The following is a 25,712-nucleotide window of genomic DNA, read 5'->3' as shown; positions in this document are numbered from 1 at the left end:
CCAAAAATATTGCAACACAGCAGCAGCCATGACGTGACCATGCTCACTGCCTCCTGCACCTGAAAAATAATAAGACCTCCCCGAAAATAAGGACAAGTGGTTATTTCAGGGGTCAAAAGAAAATAAGACCCTGTCTTATTTTCAGGGAAACACGGTACATGATTTCATCATTTTATTCCTCAGAAATAAAAAAATTTAGGAGTAGATTTAACTGAAAGATAGCCTGGCCAACAAATGTTTCATACATATTTTTATTTAGCAGAGATATTTCTTAAATACAGGATACCGTTTATCTGAACAAATTTATGCAGAAGGATTTGATGTGGAAATATATGACAAGTAGTCATATCTTAACAACAGGAATGTGATAATGACTGTCATCTTCAGTTAGAAGAAGGACCTCATACCAATCCCTTTGATATTCATCTGTGTATGTTTCTAGGAAATCTTTGGTATTAATCTTATACAACCTATAAACAATTATTTTTACCTCAAGAGAATGCTCAAGAAGAAATAGATCAATCTGTGGAGGAAAAAAAGTGAAACACAATATAGAAAAGACATGTTATAATGTATAATTCATGTAATTTAATTCATAATTAAGATGGTCAATCTGGCTACTTTTTTTTGCCCATAAAACTTGTTGATTCAGGAAGTACAGTAATTCATTTCCCTCTGAACCATGCCAAACCCTTCCCATTTCAAGCAATGTAGTCTTCAAACTAGATCAATAAAAATTTGCAGTAATCCAGACCTTTAAAAGCAATAAAAATGTGACAAAATATACAAGCAGAGAGCCCTGAGGAAAAAAAGGTATGGCCAATCAACTTAATATATTCGTGATGTATCAGGTATTTTATTTCTAAAATTAATGGGCAAGGTGATCTCCACTTTCATTCCACACACAACATAAAAAGTGAACTAAATGTGGCAAAAGGTAAAAGCAGCAGATTCCTCATATAATACTTTTTATGAATGAAGGCGAATATATGTGTCCCTGGATAATGTTGTAGGATCTAATCTGGGTCAATCAACGGGACCAGAGGTTTTGTCTTCTGAGCTTTGTGCTGGAGCCTATCTTCAGGGAACTTCTCTCTAGCAGAGTGTGTGTTGTTCTGTGAGTGATATTTATATGGTGTCTGTTGTATGTGTCTTTTTAGATGTTGATTGGGGTGTGTTGATGATTGGCTATTAAGTCATGGCTGTCCAGCCTTCACCTTATAAGTACTTGATAAGCTGATGGTAAATCAGCACTCCTGTTGACTGACGAGGGGCCTGTTTCCCAGGCTTCATCACTTCCCTGGCTCTTTTTATGCCTGCTCAGCCAACAATCTTAGTAGCTGTAAAATTGAATGTTCAAGTTCCCTGAAGATGGGCTCCAGCACGAGTCCAGAACCTCTGGTCCCAATGACTGACCCAGATTGGATCCTACAATATTTTATGCTTTTATGAAACATAAAAGGTCACTGAGAATAAAAAAGCCTTTATCTGGTATCAAAAACAAAACAAAACTGTAGGAGATCAGAAAATGTAGCTTTAGTCCCCTCCATAACTTTTTCCTTTTATATGAAAAATACAAACAAAGAAAACTTGCAAAATAAGCAGAAACAGACAATTGATTGCTTATTAAGCCCTGTGATTTAAAAATACTGCATAAAATTTCAGTCTAATATTACTTTTCTTGCTCTGGACAGCATAGAAGTAAATCAGTTTAAGCCTCCTAAGAACTTTTTTAATGCCAAAATTTATTACATTTTGTTTTGCATTTACCTGATCAAGACCTCTTCTGTCTCCTATTGAGTTCAGATGATTCATCATATAACTTAAAGGATCCAAAGAAGTATCCCGTCTAAAAAGGTCACTAAAAAAGTTTGGAATGCATTCCTGGTTACTGGCCAAGCGTTCATAAGCTTCTATTACTTGATAGAGCATGAGGAATTTTATGGCCTCATAGAATTTATGCTCCATGCTTCCACCAGTAAAAAGAGCATTGCAAAAATTCTGTCTTTGATCTTGATCTTTAATACCACTGATTTCCATCCACTATAAAAGAGAATAGGAAGAGAAAAAAATTAGCTCTTCAGATCTATGGGAACAGTTGTTTTATTTTGGTGAAGATGTTTTTGGTATCATATCTACTCACAACAAAATGGATCTGCATGTAAGAGGTAGGCATTAATAGGTTGAGGCACCTATAGGAACCAAGCTGGAGGAAAGAACTTCCAGAAGAAGAAGAAGAAAACTCTAGAACAGCTGACTGAGGACTGAGGAGGTGGACTGATTATTTTGGGAAGCAGGGAAGACAAAAATGGAGAGAAAAAGAACGGAGTATGTATGACATCCAGAAAAAGGAAATGAATGAATGCCTGGTTTACCACATAGGAAAATTCCAGCAGTTTACTCAGTGGCACATAGGTATAAAAGATACTATATATAATGTCAATTCATTAAATAGTATGTTTCCCTCAAAGGGATGTTCTTCAAGACAAGCTACATATTAGTAGGACAGGACTATACCTTTAAGCAGTTTTGAGGGGCTAAACCCGGGGTGTCCAAACTTGGGAACTTTAAGACTTGTGGACTTCAACTCCCAGAATTCCCCAGCCAGCTGGGGAATTCTGGGAGTTGAAGTCCACAAGTCTTAAAGTTCCCAAGTTTGGACACCCCTGGGCTAAACCAACAGTTGTTAACCTCAAATAAGGTAAATATATTTGCAGATTATCAAAACCACAAATGCTTTTCTGAGATACTAAAAGAAATGTTAACTCATGATTAAAGAAATATGCAAGAAATTATAAAGTAAAATAATTGTAAAATATGCTCTAAAGCATATTATCAAACATTTTTTTTAAAATAGCACTTAATATTTGTATGCTTCCACAACCATATATTGATTAGTTGACCTGAGTTTTAGTGAGCTACTTATGCTAATGGAATTTACTCCTAATATTTTACTAACTTGGATGGATGGATGACAACCGACTTAAACTCAACCCCTCCAAGACGGAGTGGCTGTGGCTTCCGGTCCCCCGGTTCAACCAGTTGCTTCCATCTCTGGCCATTGGGGGCGAGCAACTGGCCCCCATGGAACGGGCGCGCAATTTGGGCGTCCTCCTAGATGCCCGGCTGTCCATGGATGACCATGTAACAGCCGTGGCAAGGGGGGCGTTCCACCAGGTCCGCCTGGTGCGCCAATTGCTCCCCTTATTGGACCGGGATGCCTTGCGCACAGTCACCCATGCACTAGTGATGTCTCGCCTGGACTACTGCAATGCTCTCTACATGGGGCTTCCCTTGAGATGCACTCGGAGACTACAGTTGGTTCACAATGCGGCCGCGCGGGTGATTATGGGGAGGACTAGGTTCTCCCATGTAACACCTCTCCTGCGCAAGCTGCACTGGCTTCCTGTGGTCTATTGGGTGCGTTTCAAGGTTTTGATCACGATCTTTAAAGCGCTCCATGGCATAGGACCTAGTTATTTGCGGGATCGCATCCTGCCCCATACATCCCTACGACCAATCCGCTCACACAGAGAGGGACTTCTCCGGGTGCCATCCGCTAAACAGTGTCGGGGGGCGACGCCCAGGAGCAGGGCCTTCTCTGTGATGGGCCCAGCCCTGTGGAATGACCTCCCCCTTGACATCAGGATTACTTCCGATCTCCGCTCCTTCCGTGTAAAGCTCAAGACCCACCTCTTTCAATTATCTGGCCTGGCTCAACCGTAGTTTATCCTCCTCCTGACAGTCCTTTTTAAATTGTATTTTATCATGGGATATTTTAATGGCTAATTTTAATTTTCTATTATTATTATTAATCTGATATATGTTTTGATTACTACCTCCTCCATGTATGTATATGTATGTATATGTATGTATCTGTATGTCTATATGTATGTATGTATATTTTTATTGTACGCCGCCCCAAGTCCCTTGAGGAGAGGGAGCGGCTAACAAATTAAAAATTTGAAATTTGAATTTTAACTTATAATAATTATAGCACCAGTAAGTTTTAGACTTTTATTTATCTGCTCACTTACCTGTCCTTTTAATGCTTCAATACATTTACGTAATTTTCCTAGTATATTTGAACCTGTATATCGTTGTGATCCGAAGCTGTACTGCTGGATCCAATTACATCCTTGTGAATAAAGAAGTTTTTCAGGGAGCTGAAAAAAGAAGAGCATGGCTGATTCTTCAGTGGAGAAGTTCAATAGGAAATTAGGATAGCCTGAATCATTTACAGATATTCCTTGATTTAGTCTAATACTACTTTTTCATCTAATACTACAACTGAGCCTGGAATTTTGGTCATAAGTGGTTGTGGTCATAAGTACACATACGACTGGACTCAATTTTACAGCCTTTTTTTTTACAATAGATGTTAAACACGTCACCACAATCAGTAAGGTAATCATGCAGTTATTCAGTGAATTACATGGTTGTAAGTCTGAAACCAGCCTATCCAAAGGGTGTTTTGTGCTGGAAAACAGCAAACACTGCAAAACACAATCATGTGACCATGAGATACTGCAATTTGTAATAAATGTCAGCCAGTCACTAAGCACCTGAAATTTGATCATGTGATTGTAGAGGTGGTGCATCACTTGTAATTTCAAGGATGGGTCATAACTGTTTTTTGAGTCTGTTGTAACTTTGAATATTCATTAAGCAACCAGTCATAAGTTGAGGACTACCTGTAGGTGAAAGCTACAAGCATAGGGATAACAAGTATGATTCACCTCTGATTGCTCATCCTAATGTTTCAAAGAGAATATTTACTTCCAAATAAGATGCTTCCAGTTTATTATATCAAGGTTTTTTCTGAAAAATTGGGAGGTAAGTTACATTAACACAGTTCTGCTATACTTGAATTCAAAGTTATCTCCACTTTTTTATAAAATGCCTTAAAAAAACCTAAACATTCAAAAAAAAAATTTCATCATTGATTTTGTGATTTACCTTTAGTATATCTGTAGCCTTAGTCCATGATGGGAGAGGAAGACCTTGGCTGAATATCTGGAATAGCACAGCTCTCAGCAAACAGTATTTATCTCCACTGACTTGTCTTATATATTTCACATGGTAACTCCAAAATAATGTTTTGTAATACTTTGAGAAAATAAAAAGGGGATAGGTGGGATAAATGGCTAGTCAGAACAATAGTTTAATAATAGCAGTAATTAAGAACATGAAGATCACCCAAAGAGTAAAATATAGGCCACATGGCCACTTGTGGTTCCCAACATCCTTTTAGTGGCCTGCAGAGTCCCCTTCCCCCGATAGGTGGGATCAAACTCTATTATATTTTCTACAAAGGTAGACTTTTCAAGGCAACATTCAAATTAAAATCTAGAATAGCAAAATATCCCATCCATATGCTACAGATACTAGTTACATAAAAGGCTTCAAAACTTGAGCAATAAACAAGCCAAAACAAAAAGACAGCACTACATTTTCAAAAATGAGGAAAAACAGCTCTAAACAGAAACAATTTTAAAGAATATTATTATATTTGTTCTAGGTAAAGGAATCCAGACTTTAACTGTCACTCCTGATTAGGCTGCCCCCTATCTCACCCCTGTTAATATACTCTTGTTGTTAATGTTCGCTTCTGCTAAGAATCTCAGGTATAAAAAGATTTATAGTGTAGCAAGCAATCCTTTAATTAACAGCAGGAAAAAAGTATTTATCAATGTAGCATAATGTTTCTCTTTCAAACTGCTCATTTTAAAAATTACACAATTTTCACATCATAACAGCTCACAGAACTATTCCCAATTCTCACAAGGTTAATATGCAGTAAGTCAGAATGAATTAAACAAACAGAAAACAAAACTGAGAACTGCCAACAGAAATGCAGTCAAAATGAACCCTCTTTGGGAACAATCAATAGAGCAACTTTACTCAATTGTTCAAGAAATTACCCCTATTTAAGGTATTATTCACCCAAGGAATCTCATTTTAGGTCTATCATTAGCCCAAATTACTTCGCAAAAAGTTTATGTCTACTATCTGGTTATATATCTAATAATGAATGGGCAAAAAATCTATATGAGAGAAAAACATCCTCTTTTGTTTAAACAAAATTAAGGAACTTGGAAAACTGCTCTTTATTCTATTATCATCCTAATTTCTTTAAACCTGCCATTTATTTATTTATATCCCATCTTTATTATGTTTTTACAAATAATTCAAGGTAGCGAACATTTCCAACATTTCCTCCTATTTTCCTCACCAACAGCCACCTTATGAGGTGGATTGGGTGAGAGAGTGTGATTGGCCCAAAGTCACCCACCTAGTTTTCATAGATAAGGAGGGATTTGAACTCTCCTGCTTTCTAGCCCGGTGCCTTAACCACTAGACCAAACTGGCTCTCTTTATTTCAGACAATACAACTTCCCAAATCTAAACTTAATTTTATAACTAAAGAAAAATATGATTACCAATTTTTGTAATGCAAAATGAAAATCCTTTGAATTACAATGAGCTGAGAGATGTTACATGCCAGACGCAAGCAACCAGATCCACGTTTGAAAGTTCAAGTTGACCACTTTATTCTACCTACAAGAATCTCCAGACTGCTTGTCACCTGTGAAGTCAGTCCTAGGTCACTCCCTGCGTGATTCCTTGCCTGGCTGGTAGTTTCCCAATAGCAGCTATGCCACAGTCACCAAATATGCTACATAAGTGAATGGGGTACTGAACCTGGGCCTTGCCTGTTCTAGTCCAGTACTCTGAACAGTACACAAGATGAATTAATACATTTAATCTACAATGATAAAACTATATTCAAACATGTCTACAATTTTTCCCCATTTTGAAAATAGTTCTGAGCTTAACATGCAATTTCAATAGAGAAGTCAAGATTTGGTTATGCAATTTTCAGTTTGATATCTCACTTCTTGTATACTGTTGTCCCAACATGGAAGACATTTTGATTGTCCAGTCACCGAAAAGAACCCCGTTTTGTGCTTTGGCAGCTCACCTCTCTCATTTGTTTCGCCTGCTCTGTTTCTCCTTTCCATTCTTTTGCACAGAAAGTGAGCAAATCAGTTTCATCCCAAACACTTCGGTTATCTAAATAAAATGTCAAATATGACTTAATAAAATGAATCTATTTACATTATGAAAGGGTTTATTTTAGCACAAACACATGCAGACATAACAACACTACAAATATTACTTGTGAATATTCTCTGTAGGTATCTGCTGCACCTGAAATCCAAACAAAAGATCAGCAGTCAGAGCATGTGAAGCAACCAAGATTCCACACAATTTTAAAACATTGAGAAAGCTAGTTGGAGGTTTGGGGATGACAGAAAGTATTTATTTGTGTAACAAAAGGCTGGGGTCACAAAGTATTGCATGGTGTAGTTTGCTTAATCAATTAACTGAATAAATCACATTTTTCCAGGTTCATACAACAGACTAAACCATAAACCAGAGCTTACAAACCACACTGGCTGGATGTGATATATCAAACACCATGGTGGCCTAGTGGTTAGAATGCAGTATTGCAGGCTAACTCTGCTCACTGCCAGAAGTTCAATTCCTTTAATCCCGACCGGCTCAAGGTTGACTCAGCCTTCCATTGTTCCGAGGTTAGTAAAATGAGAACACAGATTGTTGGGGGCAATATGCTGTCTCTATAAACCAATTAGAGAGGGCTATAAAGCACTATGGGGTGGCATATGTCTAAGTGCTATTGAAAAGCAAAGCATCATGTGGCTTTCAAATTAAATGATAGTTATCACTATTTACTTATTATCTATAATAGGTAAAGACAGTCTGCATATCCAGGAGCAGTATATTTCCCGCTCTTTTTGAGGAAAATTATGAGCATCAAGGTTTCTACAGTACAGCCAGCGGAAATTTTAAGTGGGCCTAACTGAACCCCAGATTTTGTAGAAGTGAACTTTTAAGGAAAAATGCTGAGAAAGACACTTTTCCTCCTCCCCAAGTTTTGTCAGTAACCACTACGCATGCTTGGCATCTGCAGAACAAAATGATGAAAGAAAGAAAGAAAACGCAGGAGGCAATGATGTGAGAGGACTAGAGTCCCAAACAGGAAATACTCCACAATGAAATATTCTGTTATACTTCTGACTATCTATTAAATACTTTAGTACTGCAAGGTTCCAAAAACATTTGATTGGATACGATAAACAGTATTCTAGACAAAATGAATTCTCAGATTTCTCACTTAAAACTGACCTTTTCAGGAGATGAACTAGGTATGCACATAGTTGCCTACAAAACCAAAGAGCAGTAGCAAAAACTGTCATAGTTAATCCAAATTGTTCCTATGCTGCTTGTAACAGGGAATAGCGAGTTGTGAATTCTGCTTCAAGACTGTACTTCATTTTAGCCTACAACAGAGAAAGGAGTGATTAAGCTTCATGACATTTACATGTTAGCAAATGAAACTTTTTAAAAAAAGATACAAGAGTTGTCCTCCTTAAAGAATACAAAAATATGCCTCAGGCTTTCAGGCCATGGTTACACAACATGTTGCAGCAGGCAGGGGCTGTGAAATACTTTGGACTGAATGCCCCAAACACGCTTCTGAATACAGAAGAGCATAAAAGAAGCATTAAAGCTGCTGTGTCTCCTGGATTGCAGCTCAACTGCTCAAGAGCCACTCTAAAGCACTGCAGAGATAATTTAAAAACACATTTGAAGCTGAAATTTTGTCAAAGTATGCTTTGTTTGTGACAACTGTATATTATTGCCATGGCTATATAAACCCAACTACTGGCTGTCTTTGCAATGAGAAGTCCCAGTGTCTCAAACAAAAGTAGTAGGTCAGGTTGTTAGCCAAATATGGCCTAGGTTCTGACTCTGGTATGCCCAGATTCCATAAAGGCACCAATTCAGGAAGATCATTTCATTAGGATTTATTCAGAATGCTATGGTTAAAAAGGATTCCTCTCATTTAAAGAGCATATCCTGAGACCCAGCTCTCAGTCCTTTCTATAGTTAACACATCAAAGGAAATTACAATAGAAAAGTTGATTGGACGGGACAAAAATAACCCCTCCTTTGCATAGAAAATCCATTACATGGAGTTAAACATATTACACGTGACCACACATATACCCACTAAAATACATTTTTAATTCATTTTAAATTATTTAAATTTAAATTATTTAAATTATTTAAATGTAGGGGCATAAAATTTAAGATGTTAATGAGGAAAAAAGTCCTAAGGTTGTTTGAAGATCACAGAGAGACAAACCAAATACCAATTAGCACTAAGAAACTTTCTCTAAGAAGACAAACTCCAGACCTCCCATCCTACGCTGGGGAACAAAGACAGTTTTTTTTATCCTGAAGATTAGGCATGTTAGAAATTATCAACCAAACCATTAACATTCAATTTTAAAATGAGAGAAAAATGAGTAGAATTAAAATACAAAACAACTATTTTATTTAGCAAGTTCAACACTACTGCAAAGTCCATGTTGTTGGCACTACAATATGGGTGGTCCTAAAGTGAGAAAGTGACACCACCTAGCCTCAGAATTCCTAAAAATAACGGCAAATTAATTTTCCTATTTTGGGACTCCCATGTCACATAAACCCAGGAAGAAGGTGCAGTCTGAAGCTACCTTTCCCTTTTAATTGATAGTACAGGGCATGAAAAACTAAAAACATTTGAAAATAGGGCTGTTCTCAAATGGGAAATGAGAGGAGGGGAGGGGAGGGGAGGGAAGTTAAGCTTTCCCTTTCCGTGGCTCCAACTCTGATCTGGTCACTACACATTTGTTTTCTCTTTATTTTTTCAATGTAAAAATACACAAAATCCAAGAAATGATAACCTGTTAGCCATTGTGAAGTAGGGTGAAGTTTGTTGAAGGATGGCACTCCTTATGCAAGTAGTGTTGCCTCAGTTCCCTTGACAATCTGGAACTGGATCCCAACTCATTTGTGCTTCTCTCTAGACTGGATCAGCCGTGTTGTGGGAACCCACTCCCAGAGACAGAGTGTCCTTCCTAGAAAGAATACAGCATCAGGTATATATCATGATAATCTGGATGACATATCAAAACATCAGTACAATAAGACAATCAGGTTCAGCATCAGATTTTTTAAAGCATTAAGCATGTAAAATTTAGGGTTTTTTAAAAATTTGACAAGTCGTATAATTAAAAAAAGAACAATAAGCATAATAAAAGGGTGAAAAATGAGTAGGACAGCTTCTAAGTAAGCATTACATCCCCGTGGAGCAGCGGTCACCAACTGGTGGCCTGTGAAAATTTTTTGGTGGTCCACAGAAAAATTACTTGCATTTTTTTATATTCCACTAAATCAGGGGTCCTCAAACTAGGGCCCTTGGCCAGATACGTGCAATGAACGATTGTGTTGCTGCAGAGAGTCTCCCCCTTCTGGATCTTTTTGTGTGGGTTGGAGGGGGACAGAAATTCTGACTTGGGGTCTGCTTCAGCCTCCTGGTGCAGAGCTTTGGGTGAAGGCTGGAGGGAAGTGCCGCTGGTGGCAAAGAGCCAGAGGGCCTTGTTCCAGTGGGACTACAACATGGTCTGGAACTGGCTGACCATTTGAGCCTGCTGAGCATCCAGGCGCTGGCACCTGGCCTTGCATACCTGCAGGGCTTCCCTCTGCTCGGAAAGCTTATGCTCGTAGTCCTCGGTGAGGTGTTTCTGCTGCGCCTCCTTCTTGGTCAGATCCAATTTAAACTGAGCCAACTGTTTTGCCAACTCTTTCTCATGGTGGCTGCTTAGCCCCAGCAACTGCTTCCTGTTGGGGCCCTAAGGAGCCTGGGCAGGCGGGCAAGGAGTGGCAAATAGAGGCTAGCAATTTGCCCCTCAATGTGAGTGACATTGAATTGGCCATGCCCACCCAGTCACATGACCACCTTGCCACGCCCACCCAGCTGGTCATTAGGCAGATCACATTAGTGGTTCACTAATGCATTTAGTGGTCCCCAAGGTCGGAAAAGTTGGTGACCCCTGCTGTGGAGGGTACTTAATTTCCTTCTAGTATCAGAAAAGTGAAAGGAACAAAGGCAGAGATAAAGAAAGAAAAGGCTATGTACACCATCTTAAACTTCTGAACAAAAGATGGGATATTAGCTTAATAAATAAACTGCCCAACAGTTGGCAAGCCAGGAAATAAAATTTGCAATCAATTTTATGGTAAAAATAACAATCCTGATTCTAACCATCTAGATAAAGGACTCAGCTTCAACCTTCTCAAATATGATGGGGCATTTACAACATCTCTATTTTTATCCTACTGTTGTATCATATAGAGTGGGCCATTTCAAGTGTGAGCAATTGCTTAGTTTACTCCTTTCCCACTTAAGTATTGCCTAACATCAATAAGAAAGTTCCTTACACTTTTTTTGGTGTGATGTTTTTAAAATTCTCTTTGACTACATAAAGTGGATACCTTGGGTACCAAGTTTTATGTTTCCTGATGACAGGATAGAAACCCGGGATGTTGCAGAAATCAGCAAGGCTCCATTTAGTGATGGGCAGCTGGAATCAAGGATCAGCCACAGTTAGAGCGATGAACAGTCAGAAGAAAAGCAGAATGTTTTGACAGTCCTTCCAACAATTATTTTTTTCCAAGAACAATATATAATTGTCATAAGTAATGCAAGATTTAAAACCCATTTAAATTATTACCATATGTTTGCGTTGCCTAAGACGTTCAGCTGGCAGGGATGTGAGAATAAGAAATTTCATGATATATGCAGCAGAGGTCAAGGTTAAAAACAACAAATTGTCATTGCAAGGCAAGGCAGATAAGAGGCCTTTTATGTAGCAAAAGCTACAGCATAGAGTTCTTTCCAAACCCCCTAGTAGTAAAATCTATTCTGGGAGGGGTTTGGAAGAGTGCAGTTGGCCACATTCCAAGTCTTTACCCAACTGTATATTCCTCTACATAAATCTGGCTAATTTTTGACCATGAACTTTTTTTTTGCTGGATTCTTCCATGTATCATGCATTCTACATTCCTTCTGTGAGTTCATACATAGGTCATCATTTGTTCTTGAACATCTTTGCCATTCCTTATTTCTTTTATGTAAATTTATCTATAGACTTAATTGCTAAACTATGTCCCCTCTATGCCTGTCACAACTACTGTCCCCATGATATATATCTCCTGGAACCTAAGACAAGAAACTGCAACATTCTCAAGGACACTAATAACAAATGGATCCCTTCGAAGAGGGATACAGGTTCAAACTGTTAGAACAACTTGATTAGTTATCACAGTTCTTGGTATCCTGCATTACAAAATGTTCTCTTTCCTGGCAAAGAGGAACAGATTCCTTCCTAAATCCGTAGTTGTATTTCTTACAACTTGTAAAACAATTATTTGTCAATAGTCCAGTGTGCACATACTGTAAATGCTTATCTTCAATCATTGTAACCTTATATAAGAGCTTGTTAAGGCACTTTCTGGTGTTCTTCATTCTTCTTAGCCGGACACTGGTGACTCACTGGAATGTGCTAACTTCAATAAAATTATTGTTGGTGTGTTTTTCCACTGCATCTGGCAAGCCAAATTTGGCCTCATTCCATTCTGTTGTTGGTGGTGGTTTTTTTTGTTTTTTGTTTTAAATTAGCCTAACAGACTGAAAGAGTCCTGATCCCCTTTAAATAATTTCTTTCTAATTTTGTGTTTGATTAGAAAGCAAAAAGAAAACCAGGCCCGTACACAGAACAATATATTGTTGGGTGGCCACTGAATCCATTGCTAAATGCATTATCCCTGACAGATGAGTGTTTAGTCCCTGTTGGGGATTGGAATAGAAGCCCTCCAAGGTCTATGAAGTTCTGGGTTAGTCACCAGGACAGAATTTTAGTCTTTGAACTTTTGGACTTGTGCTGGAGCCCATCCTCAGAGAACTTCTCTCTGCCAGAATGTGTTCAACTTAATTTAAATTCATACCATGTCCTGCATTTTAGAGGGGCAGAGTATAGGTTTTGAACTTCTATCAAATCCTATCATAGTCTGCCCAGTGTTCTCTTGCTACTGCTAAACATTCCCAGCTCCCTTAATTTGTCTTCCAGGATTCAGTTTTAGTCCCTGATCAACTTGTTTTCTGTAACTGCTTGTCTGATTCTGTGTACAATACTCAAGGTATGGTATGACCAACAAAAATAAAGGTGAACTACTATTTCTTAGAATTTGGAAACTACATTTCTGTTCATGCAGCCAAAATGGCTTTTATCTTTTCTGCACTCCTGCCACATTGCTTTAACATTAAATGGACTCCAGAGGATGGTAGAGGACAGGAAGGCCTGGAGGAACATTGTCCATGGGATGTCAAACACGACTTCGCAACTAACAACAACAAATCACATTGATGATTCATATTCAGTTTGTAAAAACTACTCTTATAAATACCTGTTTACAAATATTTCCAAATGAGATATCTCCCATTCTATTACTTTGTATTTGATTTTGTTCCACAAAGGGCATTTTTTTTCATTTTCTGTCAAATTTCTGTTATTTTATACAATTTCTTTAACATCAAACCATATATAAATTATTATAGGATACTATGTACATCATGTTTTATATTGTCTTCAAATATGATAAACATTCCCTTTACCTCTCCATACAAGTATCTAATAGAAATGTTGAAGAAATAGTGTGAATGTGACGGTATCCTTTTGAATATCTCACTCCAGTTTGATACTGTATTTTTGATCAGTTTGATCACTCTGCTTTACAATAATACTGTACATCCACACTTAATTATCTTGAGATACATCTCCCAAAGAAAAAAGAGGACTGAAAAAGAATTGTACATGATCCTGGACTTTGGATTCAGAATTTCAGAAACAAGGAACAGAACCAACATTTCTTTGTCTTTGCATGTCACACCCATACCAGTGTGGTTTTGTTAACAACTGCATAGCTATTTGAAATTTGCAGCTCAACATGCACAGACCTCAAAAGCTGCTCTTTTGTTTGCAACTTCAACCTCAATATTTTCTTGATGGAAAACACTTCCTTTCTTCAACAGCACATGAGTACTAGGTAATGCCAAGAGACAACTATCTGAAGAATGCTGTAAAGCTTCTTCCTTACAAAACACCAAGAAAAGAAAAGAATTGAGGCAAAACTTTGAAGAAAACTTTTGAATGTTCACACAGAGGATCTATAGTTTGATGGCCATGTAATCATGGTTGCATGTAAAGGGTTCCATTTTAATCCTCAACACTTGCAGTTAAATTACCCAAATAGCTTTATGGGTCCCTAGGAATCCATTCTACTACCAGAATAAAGACTAGTAGCCTAGATAGATTAATGATGTACCCCTTACAAGGCTTCTTTGCATATGTATTGAATAAATAATTCTCACACATGGATTTCATGTAAATGGCATCAGTCAACAGGCTTGCAGGGATTTTAAGGTTTGCAGAAATGCATATGTTTCAAACAACCAAATCTAAGAGAGGCAGTTGACCCTGGAGACTGAATAGTAATAGCACTTAGTGCTTTACAGCCCTCTCTAAGTGGTTTATAGCGTCAGCATATTGCTCCCCAACAATCTGGGTCCTCATTTTACCGACCTTGGAAGGATAGAAGGCTGAGTCAACCTTGAACCTGGTGAGATTTGAACTGCCGAACTACAGGCAACCGGCAGAATTAGCCTCCGGTACAATGGCCAGGGGACTAAATATGGCCAAAGGATTGTTGAGAAGGGGGAGAGGAAAGAAGAGAAATCAAGGCAAGGATGAATATCAAAAAGTATCCAGAAAGAATGTACAGTTCACTGGTGATTGGAAAAGAAGGGTGGCACCTTGCAATTTTGTGTTACAAAGTAGCCTCATGTTCTAAATCTATCCTGTTCTGAAGAAATCCATCTCAAGTATCTTATAAAAGCAGGAAGTTAGACTTTATATTATTTTGCTTTAACTCAGCATATCTTCCACTATCCTAAAGGAAAATCTTTCCTTGTATGTTAATAAAAACGGTTTCAAATCAATACAGACTGATCAATTTTTGAACTGTAACTTTCTCCCTGTGGTAGAATGGAAAAACATATTTTCATATTTAATGCGTGCCAGTGTAGAAAGAAAAAAAATGACAATAAAGATTATCTCATTCCATCCCACCCTACCCTACCCACAAGTCTTAAGACTATTGATGCTATCTGTACTATCCTCTCTCTGTCTCTCTTTCTGTCTGTGTCTGTCTGTCTGTCTGTCTGTCTGTCTGTCTGTCTGTCTGTCTGTCTCTCTCTCTCTCTCTCACACACACACACACACACACACACACACAAAACCAGACTCTGAAATTACTGGGGGGAAATCATTTTTTAAAAAAATATATAGCTAATGCTAATGTCCAATCCCATCCCAATAAATGTCCCATTAATTGGACATTTGCATTAATGTCCAATTAATGCAAACTTCTTCATGGAAGAGATTTATCTTACTAGCAGACGTAAAAATTTGTATACTACATTAGAATAGCCCTCCCTTGCTTAGTCGGTTTCCAGGACTATAGGCTATTCCTGTTGGGAATAATACAATACAATAGCAGAGTCGGAAGGGACCTTGGAGGTCTTCTAGTCCAACCCCCTGTCTGGGCAGGAAACCCTATACCGTTCCAGACAAATGGCTATCCAACATCTTCTTAAAGACTTCCAGTGTTGGGGCATTCACAACTTCTGGAGGCAAGCTGTTCCACTGATTAATTGTTCTAACTGTCAGGAAATTTCTCCTCAGTTCTAAGTTGCTTCTCTCCTTGATTAGTTTCCACCCATTGCTTCTACCCTCAGGTGCCTTGGAGAATAGTTTGACTCCCTCTTCTTTGTGGCAACCCCTGAGATATTGGAACACTGCTATCATGTCTACCCTAGTCCTTCTTTTCATTAAACTAGACATACCAGTTCCTGCAATCGTTCTTCATATGTTCTAGTCTCCAGTTTCCTAATCATCTTTGTTGCTCTTCTCTGCACTCTTTCTAGAGTCTCCAAATCTTTTCTACATCGTGGCGACCAAAACTGAATGCAGTATTCCAAGTGTGGCCTTACCAAGGCATTATAAAGTGGTATTAACACTTCACGTGATCTTGATTCTATCCCTCTGTTTATGTAGTCTAGAACTGCGTTGGCTTTTTTGGCAGCTGCTGCACACTGCTGGCTCATATTTAAATGGTTATTCACTAGGACTCCAAGATCCCTCTCACATTGAGCAAGGTACCACCTATACTGTACCTGTGCATTTTGTTTTTGTTGCCTAAATGTAGAACCTTACTCTTTTCACCATTGAATTTCATTTTATTAGATAGTGCCCAATGTTCAAGTTTGTCAAGATCCTTCTGTATCTTAAGCCTGTCTTCTGGAGTGTTGGCTATTCCTACCAGCTTGGTGTCATCTGCAAATTTGATGAGTTCCCCATTTATTCCCTCATCCAAATCATTGATGAAGATTTTGAAGAGTACTAGGCCTAAAACAGAGCCTTGGGGTACTCCACTGCATATTTCCCTCCATGTAGATGCAGTTCCATTGAAGATTACACGTTGAGTGCGGTTGGTCAGCCAGTTACGAATCCATCTGGTGGTGATGCTGTCCAACCCATATTCTTCTACTTTATCTACTAGAATCTTGTGGGTCTTCCCTTATGGGAGTCTTTTCTAAACCAGATATCTATTGCAGGTAGTCAAATTTCTATCCTACATTAGTTGGTAGGTTCAGATGGGGTAGGCAACTATACACTGGTAGAGCTGAGGGTTGCAAAGGGTGAGGCACATTAACAGCCTTGATATTTCACTTCTTGGGTTTGGGGAGAGTTTATCTATTTTGTTTTTTCACATATATGAAACTTATCATGGCATGCAATCACGAAGCCCCGACCACAGCCTTTCAGCTTGCTCTGCAAACCCAACTTCCTCTCCTCCTCTCCCCACAGTCTCAGACTCTGAAAGCTCGTTTTTCCGAGCTTCGGAAAAAGAAGGCTTTTTTTTTTCCGAATTCAGCAAAGAAAGTCAGGAGAACTGGCGTACGGAAGCAATCCTCTCCGGTCAAACCCAAGCCCATCATCCATACACACGTGCAACGCCGCCAAAGGCGCAACCTGCATATTGGGAGAGACAGCTGAAGACCTTGGTCGGAAGAATCGACCCTCAACGGGTGACCGAACGGTGCCGGGTATAAAACGGGAGCCTTGCCAAAGTGAACTCGGAGCGCGAAGAAGGAAGGAAGAGGCGACGAACCCGAACCCACCCAAGTAGCGTTCCTCCCAGCTCGCCAAACGGCGAGAAGCGAAGAGTGGCTTCGCCTGTCGCGTAGACCGCGCTTTCCCCCTCTGGCTTGGCCTGATGAGGGCCGGGAGAAGGCTGCCAACGAAGAGCCGGTGCTTACCCACTCCGCGGCTGAGCCTGCTGCCTGGCCGCTTCTCACCTACCGCTGCTACACGGGCGGCGGCTGAGGCGCGTCGGGCGAAGCTGAGGAAGGCGAAGGCGGCAGTCAGGCAGGGGCCTCCGCTCGTTGGCTGACAGACAGCGCCACAGCGGCCACGCCTCTCTCGCATGTCCCCGGAGGGAGAACGGGCGGGCTGCTCTGAAAACGAAGCGGCCTGCGGTTTTTTTCTTGTTGAAAAACAGAGGTGATGCTCTCCGGAACTCAGTCCAAAAGGATGGAACCTGCCCTGGGCGAATTTGTTTGAGATCATTTTTATTGTATAATGAAACGAGATTTTAAAACGTGTTTCCAAATAAGGGTAGTCCTCGGCTTAACAACAGTTCGTTTAGTGACGGTTTGAAGTTACAGTGGCACTGGAAAAAGGGGACTTATGACCGTTTTTCACACCTGTGACTGTTCCAGCATCCCCATGGTCACGTGATTTACATTTGGATGCTTGGCAACTGGTTCATATTTATGATGGTTGCAAAGTCCAGGGATTGTGTGACCCATCTTTTGTGACTTTCTGACAAGCATAGTCAATGGGGAAGCCGCATTCGCTTAACAACCGGGTTACTAATTTAACAACAGGAGTAATTCACTTAACAAAAGTGGCAAGGAAAGTTGTAAAATGGGAGAAAGCTCCCTTAAGAAATTTCTTACTTAGCAACATAAATTCTGGGCTCAATTGTGGTCATAAGCTACGTTCCCTCTAAGGTGCGCGGCTGCGCGCCCGCGCAGGTGGCAAGAAAACACCGCGCAGCAGTTTTCAACTGCCGCGCAGTGATTTCTATTGCCACAGGCTCCAGAAGCTGGGGAAGTCCTTTGCAGGCAGCTAGAACGGGCCGCCCGCAAAGGACTTCCCCAGACTTGCTTTGAGGAGCACGGGGCGACTGAGGCTAGTTGTGAAGCCCCAAAGCCCCCACCGCCACTGGAAGAACTGCTACCACCTCCTCCTCCTCCTCCTCTAACAGGCAGCACTGCCGGATTTGCCGCCTGGCGCTGCGGCTGAGATGAAGCCGCCAAAGCTCCAGCTGGCAGCTCCGCGCGTGGCAGCGGCGCCTCCCCTCTGCTCGGAACACCTGAGCTCAGCGCTGGGTTACCCCTGCCTGCCCCCTCCTCCTCCGCCATGCTTTTGAAGAGCCATGAGGCTGCGGGAGACAGTAGGAAGGCGGGGGGGGGAGCAGGGGGGAAAAAAGCCTCATGGCTCCTCAAAAGCACGGAGGAGGAGGAGCGGGCACGGGTTACCCAGCGCTGAGCTCAGGAGCAAATCTGGTGGTGCTGTTGGAGGAGGAGGAGGTAGCAGCAGTTATTCTGGTGGCAACTCGTCGGCAACTTCAGCAGCAGCCCTGCCCACAATGAAGAAAGCAAAGATGGAGCAGATCCATGCAGATGACGTCGCTGCAACATGACTGGAGGAGGAATTCTGGGAGTTGAAGTCCACAAGTCTTAAAGCTGTCAGATTTGAAGACCCTGGGTTTTTTTTCCCTAAAGGATTAGGGGTGCAAGGATCTTGTAACTTGACAGCTTTAAGACTTGCACGCTTCAATGCCAGAGTTCCTGAGCCAACATGACTGGAGGAGGAATTCTGGGAGTTGAAGTCCACAAGTCTTCAAGCTGTCAGGTTTGAAGACCCCTGGGTTTTTTTTTTCCTAAAGGGTTAGGGGTGCAAGGGTCTTGTAACTTGACAGCTTTGTGCTTCAAATGCCAGAGTTCCTGAGCGAACATTTTGGTTGCTAAGCAGGAGCGTTGTTAAGTGATACTGACATTATATAACACTTTGAATTAAGGGGGTACCTTGAAGAAACATAACTTTGAGTTTCAAATAATACTGATTTCGTTGTTGTTTTAGGTGACATCTGTGAAAAAAAATCAGGTGCTCAGGCATGAAAATGTGCCGCTCAAACACTATACTTTTCTGCTCACATTGAAAAAAAATTAGAGGGAACATTGGTCATAAGTCAAGGACTACCTGTACAAAGAAACAGTACAAAATAGACTGCCTGGTCGTACATGCTTGGCTTTCTCGGTTATGCACGAAGCATACAAGAGAGCAGAGGGGGTGGGAAAAATGAAAAGCTTATTTTAGCTCAATAAAGCTCAGCAAATAGGCATCTCGGAGAGTGCCTAGTAAGTGACCCAAAGACATCTGATCAGGGTTTGCAATTCCACCATGAAGTCTTTCCAAATGAGCAGAACTTTGTGCATCCCGCTCCCCACCAAGTACTTTGAGCCTAAGCAACGCAGAAAATAATGAAGAACTCAAAGTATGCTTTGATATTGAATACTTATTCTTGTGTGTACATGCCTTTAAGTCCTTATTGACTCTTGGAGACTGTCTGGACAAGTCCTTGCAGTTTTCTTGGTGAGGTTTCTTCAGAAGGACATCAGAAAGTGAAGGGTGAGTACTGAGATGTCTGTTAACTTGCATCGTTTTAAAACATCGCTCTGAGTTGCTTTGCGTTATCTAATGCTGTGCTTTGCATTATATCTAATGTACATCTGATATGCAAGCACACATAGTCAATCACTAATACTAATCATTCTGGAGTAGGCTAAACTCAGAAATGAGGGTTAGGAAAGTCATTCACTCTACAGATTGTCCTGTAGATAGAAGGGATAGACAATATGCATAAATGCAATTACAGGTAGTCCTTCACTTATAACCATTCATGTAAGGACCATATGAAGTTATAACAGCACTGAAGAAAATTACAGCAGTTTTTTACACTTACAACCATTGCAGCATCCCCATGGTCATGTGATCAAAATGCAGATGTTTGGCAACTGATTCATATTTATGACTCTTGCAGCGTCCTGGGGTCATGTGATCATCTTTTGTGACTTTCTGACAAGCAAAGTCAATGGGGTAGCCAAGTTCACTTAACAACCAAGTTACTAACTTAACAGCTACAGTGATTCACTTAACAAATGTGGCAAGAAAAGTCATAAAATGGGGCAAAACTCACTTAATAAATGCTTCACTTAGCAACAGAAATGTTGGGCTCAATTGTGGTAGTAAGTCAAGGACTACCAGGTACTCATCTAGCCACATAGAAATTTGAAGCTTCCCTAGAAAATTAGTCTGCTGGATTCATGGAAAATGCACCTACCAATGTCTATTAACCTATGAACAAAAATGACGCCAGACAAAGGACATTTAATCTTATTTAAGATGCTTGTGAATTATTGAGGAATGTTATGAGTGACACTGCTGAAACTGAGTGATAAATTGCACAGATTTTCATCTGATCAAGCAAGATACTTCTGCCACCCACAGTTACATGCTGTTTGTCTGCCACCGTGACTGAATTTTGAATCTGGCCATTTTTATATTTCATTAGAGCTTCACCTTTAATTTGTCATTGCCAGAATCAGTGGTAGACCTCTGATTATTTTGCTATAATTATTGCCCAGGTTAATAAAATTTAGGCAGCTTTATCCAGAGTCCTTCGGAAATGTTAATTTATTATAACTGCTATACAGGAAGTCCTTGACTTGTGACCATAGTTGAACCCTACAATTTCATTCATAAGTCATAGCAGTTATAAAAGAGGTAATCACATTACTGTGCACGGCTTTATAACCCTTTTGCGGCAGTAATTTAATAAATTATCATGGTTGTTAAGTGAATCTGTGGTTGTTAAGCAAACCCATTGCTTGCTCTGGCCTCCCCCCACCCCCGAAAATGGAAATAAATGTTGGTTTCCAGAAAGTACACCATAAATTGTGATCATATGACCACAGAATACTGCAAACAGCTGTAAATGTGGGCCAGTTGCTAAGTGCCCAAAATGCAGTTAAATGACTGCAGGAGGGCTGGATGTTGGATCTTTAAATCAGGGTCATATGTTCCTTTTTAGGGCCCATTGTAACTTTGAACAGTTGTTAAGCGACCGATTGTAAGTTGAGGACTACCTGTAATTCCCACGCAGCCTTGTCTTCAGTTGGAGAATGCTATTCTAAAAAAATTACAGTTGCAGCAATAGCTTGCAAACTTGTAAAAGTATTGTTTTTTTCCTCAAAAATTCAAGCTTACTTCAGATAAATGATAATCAATTTCTTTTTTTTTTCCTGTCTCTTTCCTTCTGAGAGAAGGGAAATGAAGCTTTTTTTAAAAAAATATTTTATTAACAAACATATAAAATACACACACACAAAACTTAGACGTACAACTCATTTACACAGTACAATACAAAGAGGAGCTTCCTGTTCTTTCTAGTAGCAATTATTAATCGATAGCATTCACCTTATATTATTTCCCATTCAATTGTATTTTATTTGAGTTTCACCATTCTTAACTTTCTTATTTTACTCATAACTATTATTTTTGAGTTTTGTTACATTCCTTCATTGATTCTCGTTTCTTTCCTCCATCCACCTATACCATTTATCCCATATCTGGTAGAATTCTGATTCTTCTTTTCCCTGAATTTCTTTAGTTAGTTTGTCCATTTCAGCACAGTCCATAACCTTTCTTATTATTTCATCTTCACTTGGAGTTAGTTTGTTTTTCCATTTCTGGGCAAAGGCAATCCTTGCCGCCATAGTTTTATGTAGTATTAAATACTGGATTTCTTTTTTGTATTTCGCAGACATTATTCCTAATAAAAAGATTTCCGGTTTCCATTCTATTTTAACTCCCGTTATTGCCTCCAGCCAATTTTTGATCTTTTTCCAAAACTTTTTAGCCTCCTCACAGGTCCACCATAAATGGTAATACGTTCCATGTATCGATTCACATTTCCAACATTTTGGGGAGGTATTTGTTGATATTTTAGCTAACCTTGTTGGTGCCAGGTGCCATCTATAAAACATTTTGTACTGGTTTTCCTTATATGCAACTGAGAGTGTCATTTTTAAGTTTGTTCCCACAAATTTTCCCCATTTGTCTAATTCAATATTATATCCAAAGTTCTGCGCCCATTTTATCATTTGTTCTTTCACAATTTCCTCTTCCATTTTATACTACAGGAGAAATTTATATATTCTCCCTATCATTTTTCTATCTGAGCTTTGAATAATTTTATCCAATTCGTGTGGTTCTGTTTCAATGTCATATAATTTGGTATCTTTATTGTATTTAGTTTTGATTTGAAGGTAAGTTAGCCAGTCAACTTTCATGTTCTGTTCTGCCAATTCTTCAATTGTTTTTAAGTTTCCCTGTCTATCAATTAAGTCTCTATATCTTAGCATTTTATTCAAATCTATAAAATTTGGATGAGCCGTCCTTTTTGTCAGTGATAGCCAATTCGGAATTTTCACATAGTGGGTTTTTTTTATATTTTGAGCCATTTTTGCAATAACGCTCTTCTAATTAAATGATTTTGAAAGTATTCATGTGTTTTATTTTTATCATCCCATAGAAATGTGTGCCAGCCTGCTTGCAAATCATGGCCTTCCAAGGTCAAAATTCTTTTATTCTTTAGCTCTATCCAATCCTTCACCCATGTTATTGATACTGCCGATGCGTATAAATCCCAATTTGGTAATGCTAAACCTCCCCTCTCCTTGCTGTCTTGCATTGACTTTAGTTTAATCCTCGCTTCTCGTCCCTGCCAAATAAACCTAGAGGTTATTTTGTTTAATTCTTGAAAGAATTTTTTACCCGGATTAATAGGTGCGGCTTGCAACAGGAATAAGATTCTTGGTAAAATATTCATTTTAATTGTCGCTATACGTCCCATGAGTGATAGTTGAATATTTTTCCAATTTTCTAACTCTTTCTTTATTTGTATCACTAATTTATTATAGTTATCATCTTTAATTGTGGAACATTTTGCCGACACCAGATCCCCAAGTATTTCACTTTCTTAGTTATTTGCATTCTGGTTGTTACTTCCAGTTCCTCTTCTTGCTTTTTTGTCATGTTCTTGGTTATCATTTTTGTTTTGTTTTTATTGATCTTTAATCCTGCCACTTCGCCATATTCTTCTAATTTTTGAATTAATTTCCGACTGGATTCTAATGGGTCCTCTAGTTCAAATACTAAGTAATCAGCATAGGCTTCGGCCTTATATTCTTCATTTTTGAGTCTTAAACCTTTTATTCCCTGGTCCTTCCGAATTTCATTTAAAAAAATTCCAAAGTCAATATAAACAGCAAAGGAGAGAGGGGGCATCCCTGTCTGACTCCTTTTTTTATTTCAATCTTCTCTGTTAATTCTCCATTCATCAGAACTTTGGCTGTCTGATTGTTATAAAATCCTTCTATCATTTTTATAAATTTTTCTCCGAATTTCATCTCATCCAATAATGTTATTATAAATTTCCAGATTACGTTGTCAAATGCTTTTTGTGCATCAAGGAAAACCAGTACCATTTGTTTTTCTGGATGCGCCTCGTAGTACTCTATTATATCTAGGATGATTCTCGTATTATTTCTAATGTGTCTGTGGGGTAAAAATTCGTTTTGGTCTGGATGTATTCGTTCATTTAAAACCTGTTTGATTCTTCGTGCCATAATTGCTGCAAATATTTTATAATCGGAGTTTAGTAATGAAATTGGCCTGTAGTTTTGAATTTCTTGTAGGCTGGTTTCTTCTTTTGGGATTAGCGATATTATTGCTTCTGTCCATGATTCAGGTATCTTGGCTTTTCCTAAAACTTCATTAAACATTTCCACCCCTAACTCTTCCAATATTATTTTATTATATTTGTATAGCTCCACCGGTATTCCATCTGGTCCTGGGGTTTTATTATTTTTCTGGTTTTTTAAGACTAGTTCCACTTCGGCTAACGTTATTGGCCTGTTTATCGCCTCCCTTTGCTCTTTTGAGATTGGTGTTATTTTTGCTGTGTTTAAATAATGCTTTATTTTGTTTTTCTCCATACTATCTTGTGCATATAGTTTTGTGAAGTATTTCTGAGTAATATTCTTCTTTTCTTCTGCTTTGTATTGAATTCTTCCCTCATCATCTTTTAATTGATATATCATTTTTTTTCCTCTTTCATTCTTCAGTCTGTATGCCAGCCATCGTCCAGGTTTGTTGGCTTGTTCAAAGTAATTTTGTCTTGAAAATGAAAGAGCTGCATTCTATTTAAGATTCCAAAACATACCGGAAGAGAAGGAGGAAGACCTGAAAGGAAAAATGAATGGAATCTTTACTGAAATTTTACAGAGAAAAGAACAAGAGTTGAGAGGGGATATTGATGAAGCTTACCGTGTGCATACTAATTACGCCAGAAGACATAGGCTCCAGAGAGAAGTGCATGTAAGATTTGCCAAAAAAACAACCAGAGATGAAGTATACAAAAAAACCAGAGAAGGGACGATTACATACAGTGAAAAGAGTTGATCACGCTTAAACAGATTCCACGGAGAATTCGTGAACGACGTAGACAATACCAATTTTTAACAAATCAGTTAAATAAAAACAGAATAATGTACAAATGGTTGGTACCAGAAGGAGTACTGGTGTCTTGGCAAGGAAAAAGGTATAAGATAGAGAATATAGAAGAAGCGCAGGAATTCTATGAGAAATACTGCACAGGGGAAGATGAACAAGGAAGTAAAGAGGACTTAGAAAGTGGAAGTTGAGTCCAAGAGGAAGAAACATCAGAAGACAAAGAAAGAAACAGGAAAGAAGAACAGAGGCAAGAAAGAGAGAGAGCAGAAAAGGAGGGCGCGAGAGGGAAAAGTCAGATACAAACTAGAAGCAACAAAAAAAAACCCATCTAAAGATGGACCAGGAAATAACAATTATCTCAACACTTGAATGGACTGAACGCACCAAAAAAAAGAGCGCAGATGTTTAACAAACTTAAGAAACTGAAGGTAGATATAATCTGCATACAGGAAGTGCATGTTAAAAGGGAGCATAAGAACTTATTGGAAAATAAAAAACTAGGGAAATTATACACAGCACTAGCAGAAAAAAAAGAGGGATAACAACCTATATAAAGGAAAAAATAAATTCCAAAGAAGTCTATTCTGATGAAGAAGGCAGGATACTAATGACTGAATTAGAGACAACAGAAAAACCGATATTATTAATAGTCATATATGCACCAAACCAGAAACAAGAGGAATTCTGTAGGAAACTACATAACAAAATAAATGAATTAGAATATGAAAATATTTGCTTAATTGGGTATTACCAATTAAGGGACACCGCCCCGAGTCCCTTTTGGGAGAGGGGGCAGTCTAGAAGTGCGAAGAAATAAAATAATAATAAATAAATTATAATGCAATAGTGGATTAAAAAACGGACTATGAGAGCAAAAAGAAAAATAAAACAAAAAAAATACGCTGCCCAAATCCTTTTTTGAGATGGCAATGGAATATAAATTAAACGATATTTGGAGAGAAAGGCACA

The 25,712-nt window shown here is 39.0% G+C and overlaps 1 protein-coding gene across 1 annotated transcript; it reads right to left on the bottom strand.

Annotated features, from left to right (window-relative positions):
* Positions 1–235: 235 nt before the first annotated feature.
* On the bottom strand, positions 236–17,469 carry OTULINL (OTU deubiquitinase with linear linkage specificity like). Its single transcript, XM_081950649.1, has 9 exons — positions 17,357–17,469; positions 9,822–9,995; positions 8,215–8,369; positions 7,184–7,215; positions 6,986–7,077; positions 4,960–5,109; positions 4,038–4,166; positions 1,771–2,043; positions 236–523 (listed from the first exon to the last, which is right to left on the bottom strand). The coding sequence occupies exons 3-9, from the start codon at positions 8,283–8,285 to the stop codon at positions 344–346; spliced, it is 927 nt and encodes a 308-aa protein (XP_081806775.1). The 5' UTR covers positions 8,286–8,369; positions 9,822–9,995; positions 17,357–17,469; the 3' UTR covers positions 236–343.
* Positions 17,470–25,712: the final 8,243 nt, after the last annotated feature.

The sequence above is a fragment of the Natrix helvetica genome (assembly GCF_964273705.1).
Source record: "Natrix helvetica genome assembly, chromosome: 4".
Classification (NCBI taxonomy): Eukaryota; Metazoa; Chordata; class Lepidosauria; order Squamata; family Natricidae; genus Natrix; species Natrix helvetica.
This window is presented reverse-complemented; position numbering and strand designations above follow the sequence as displayed.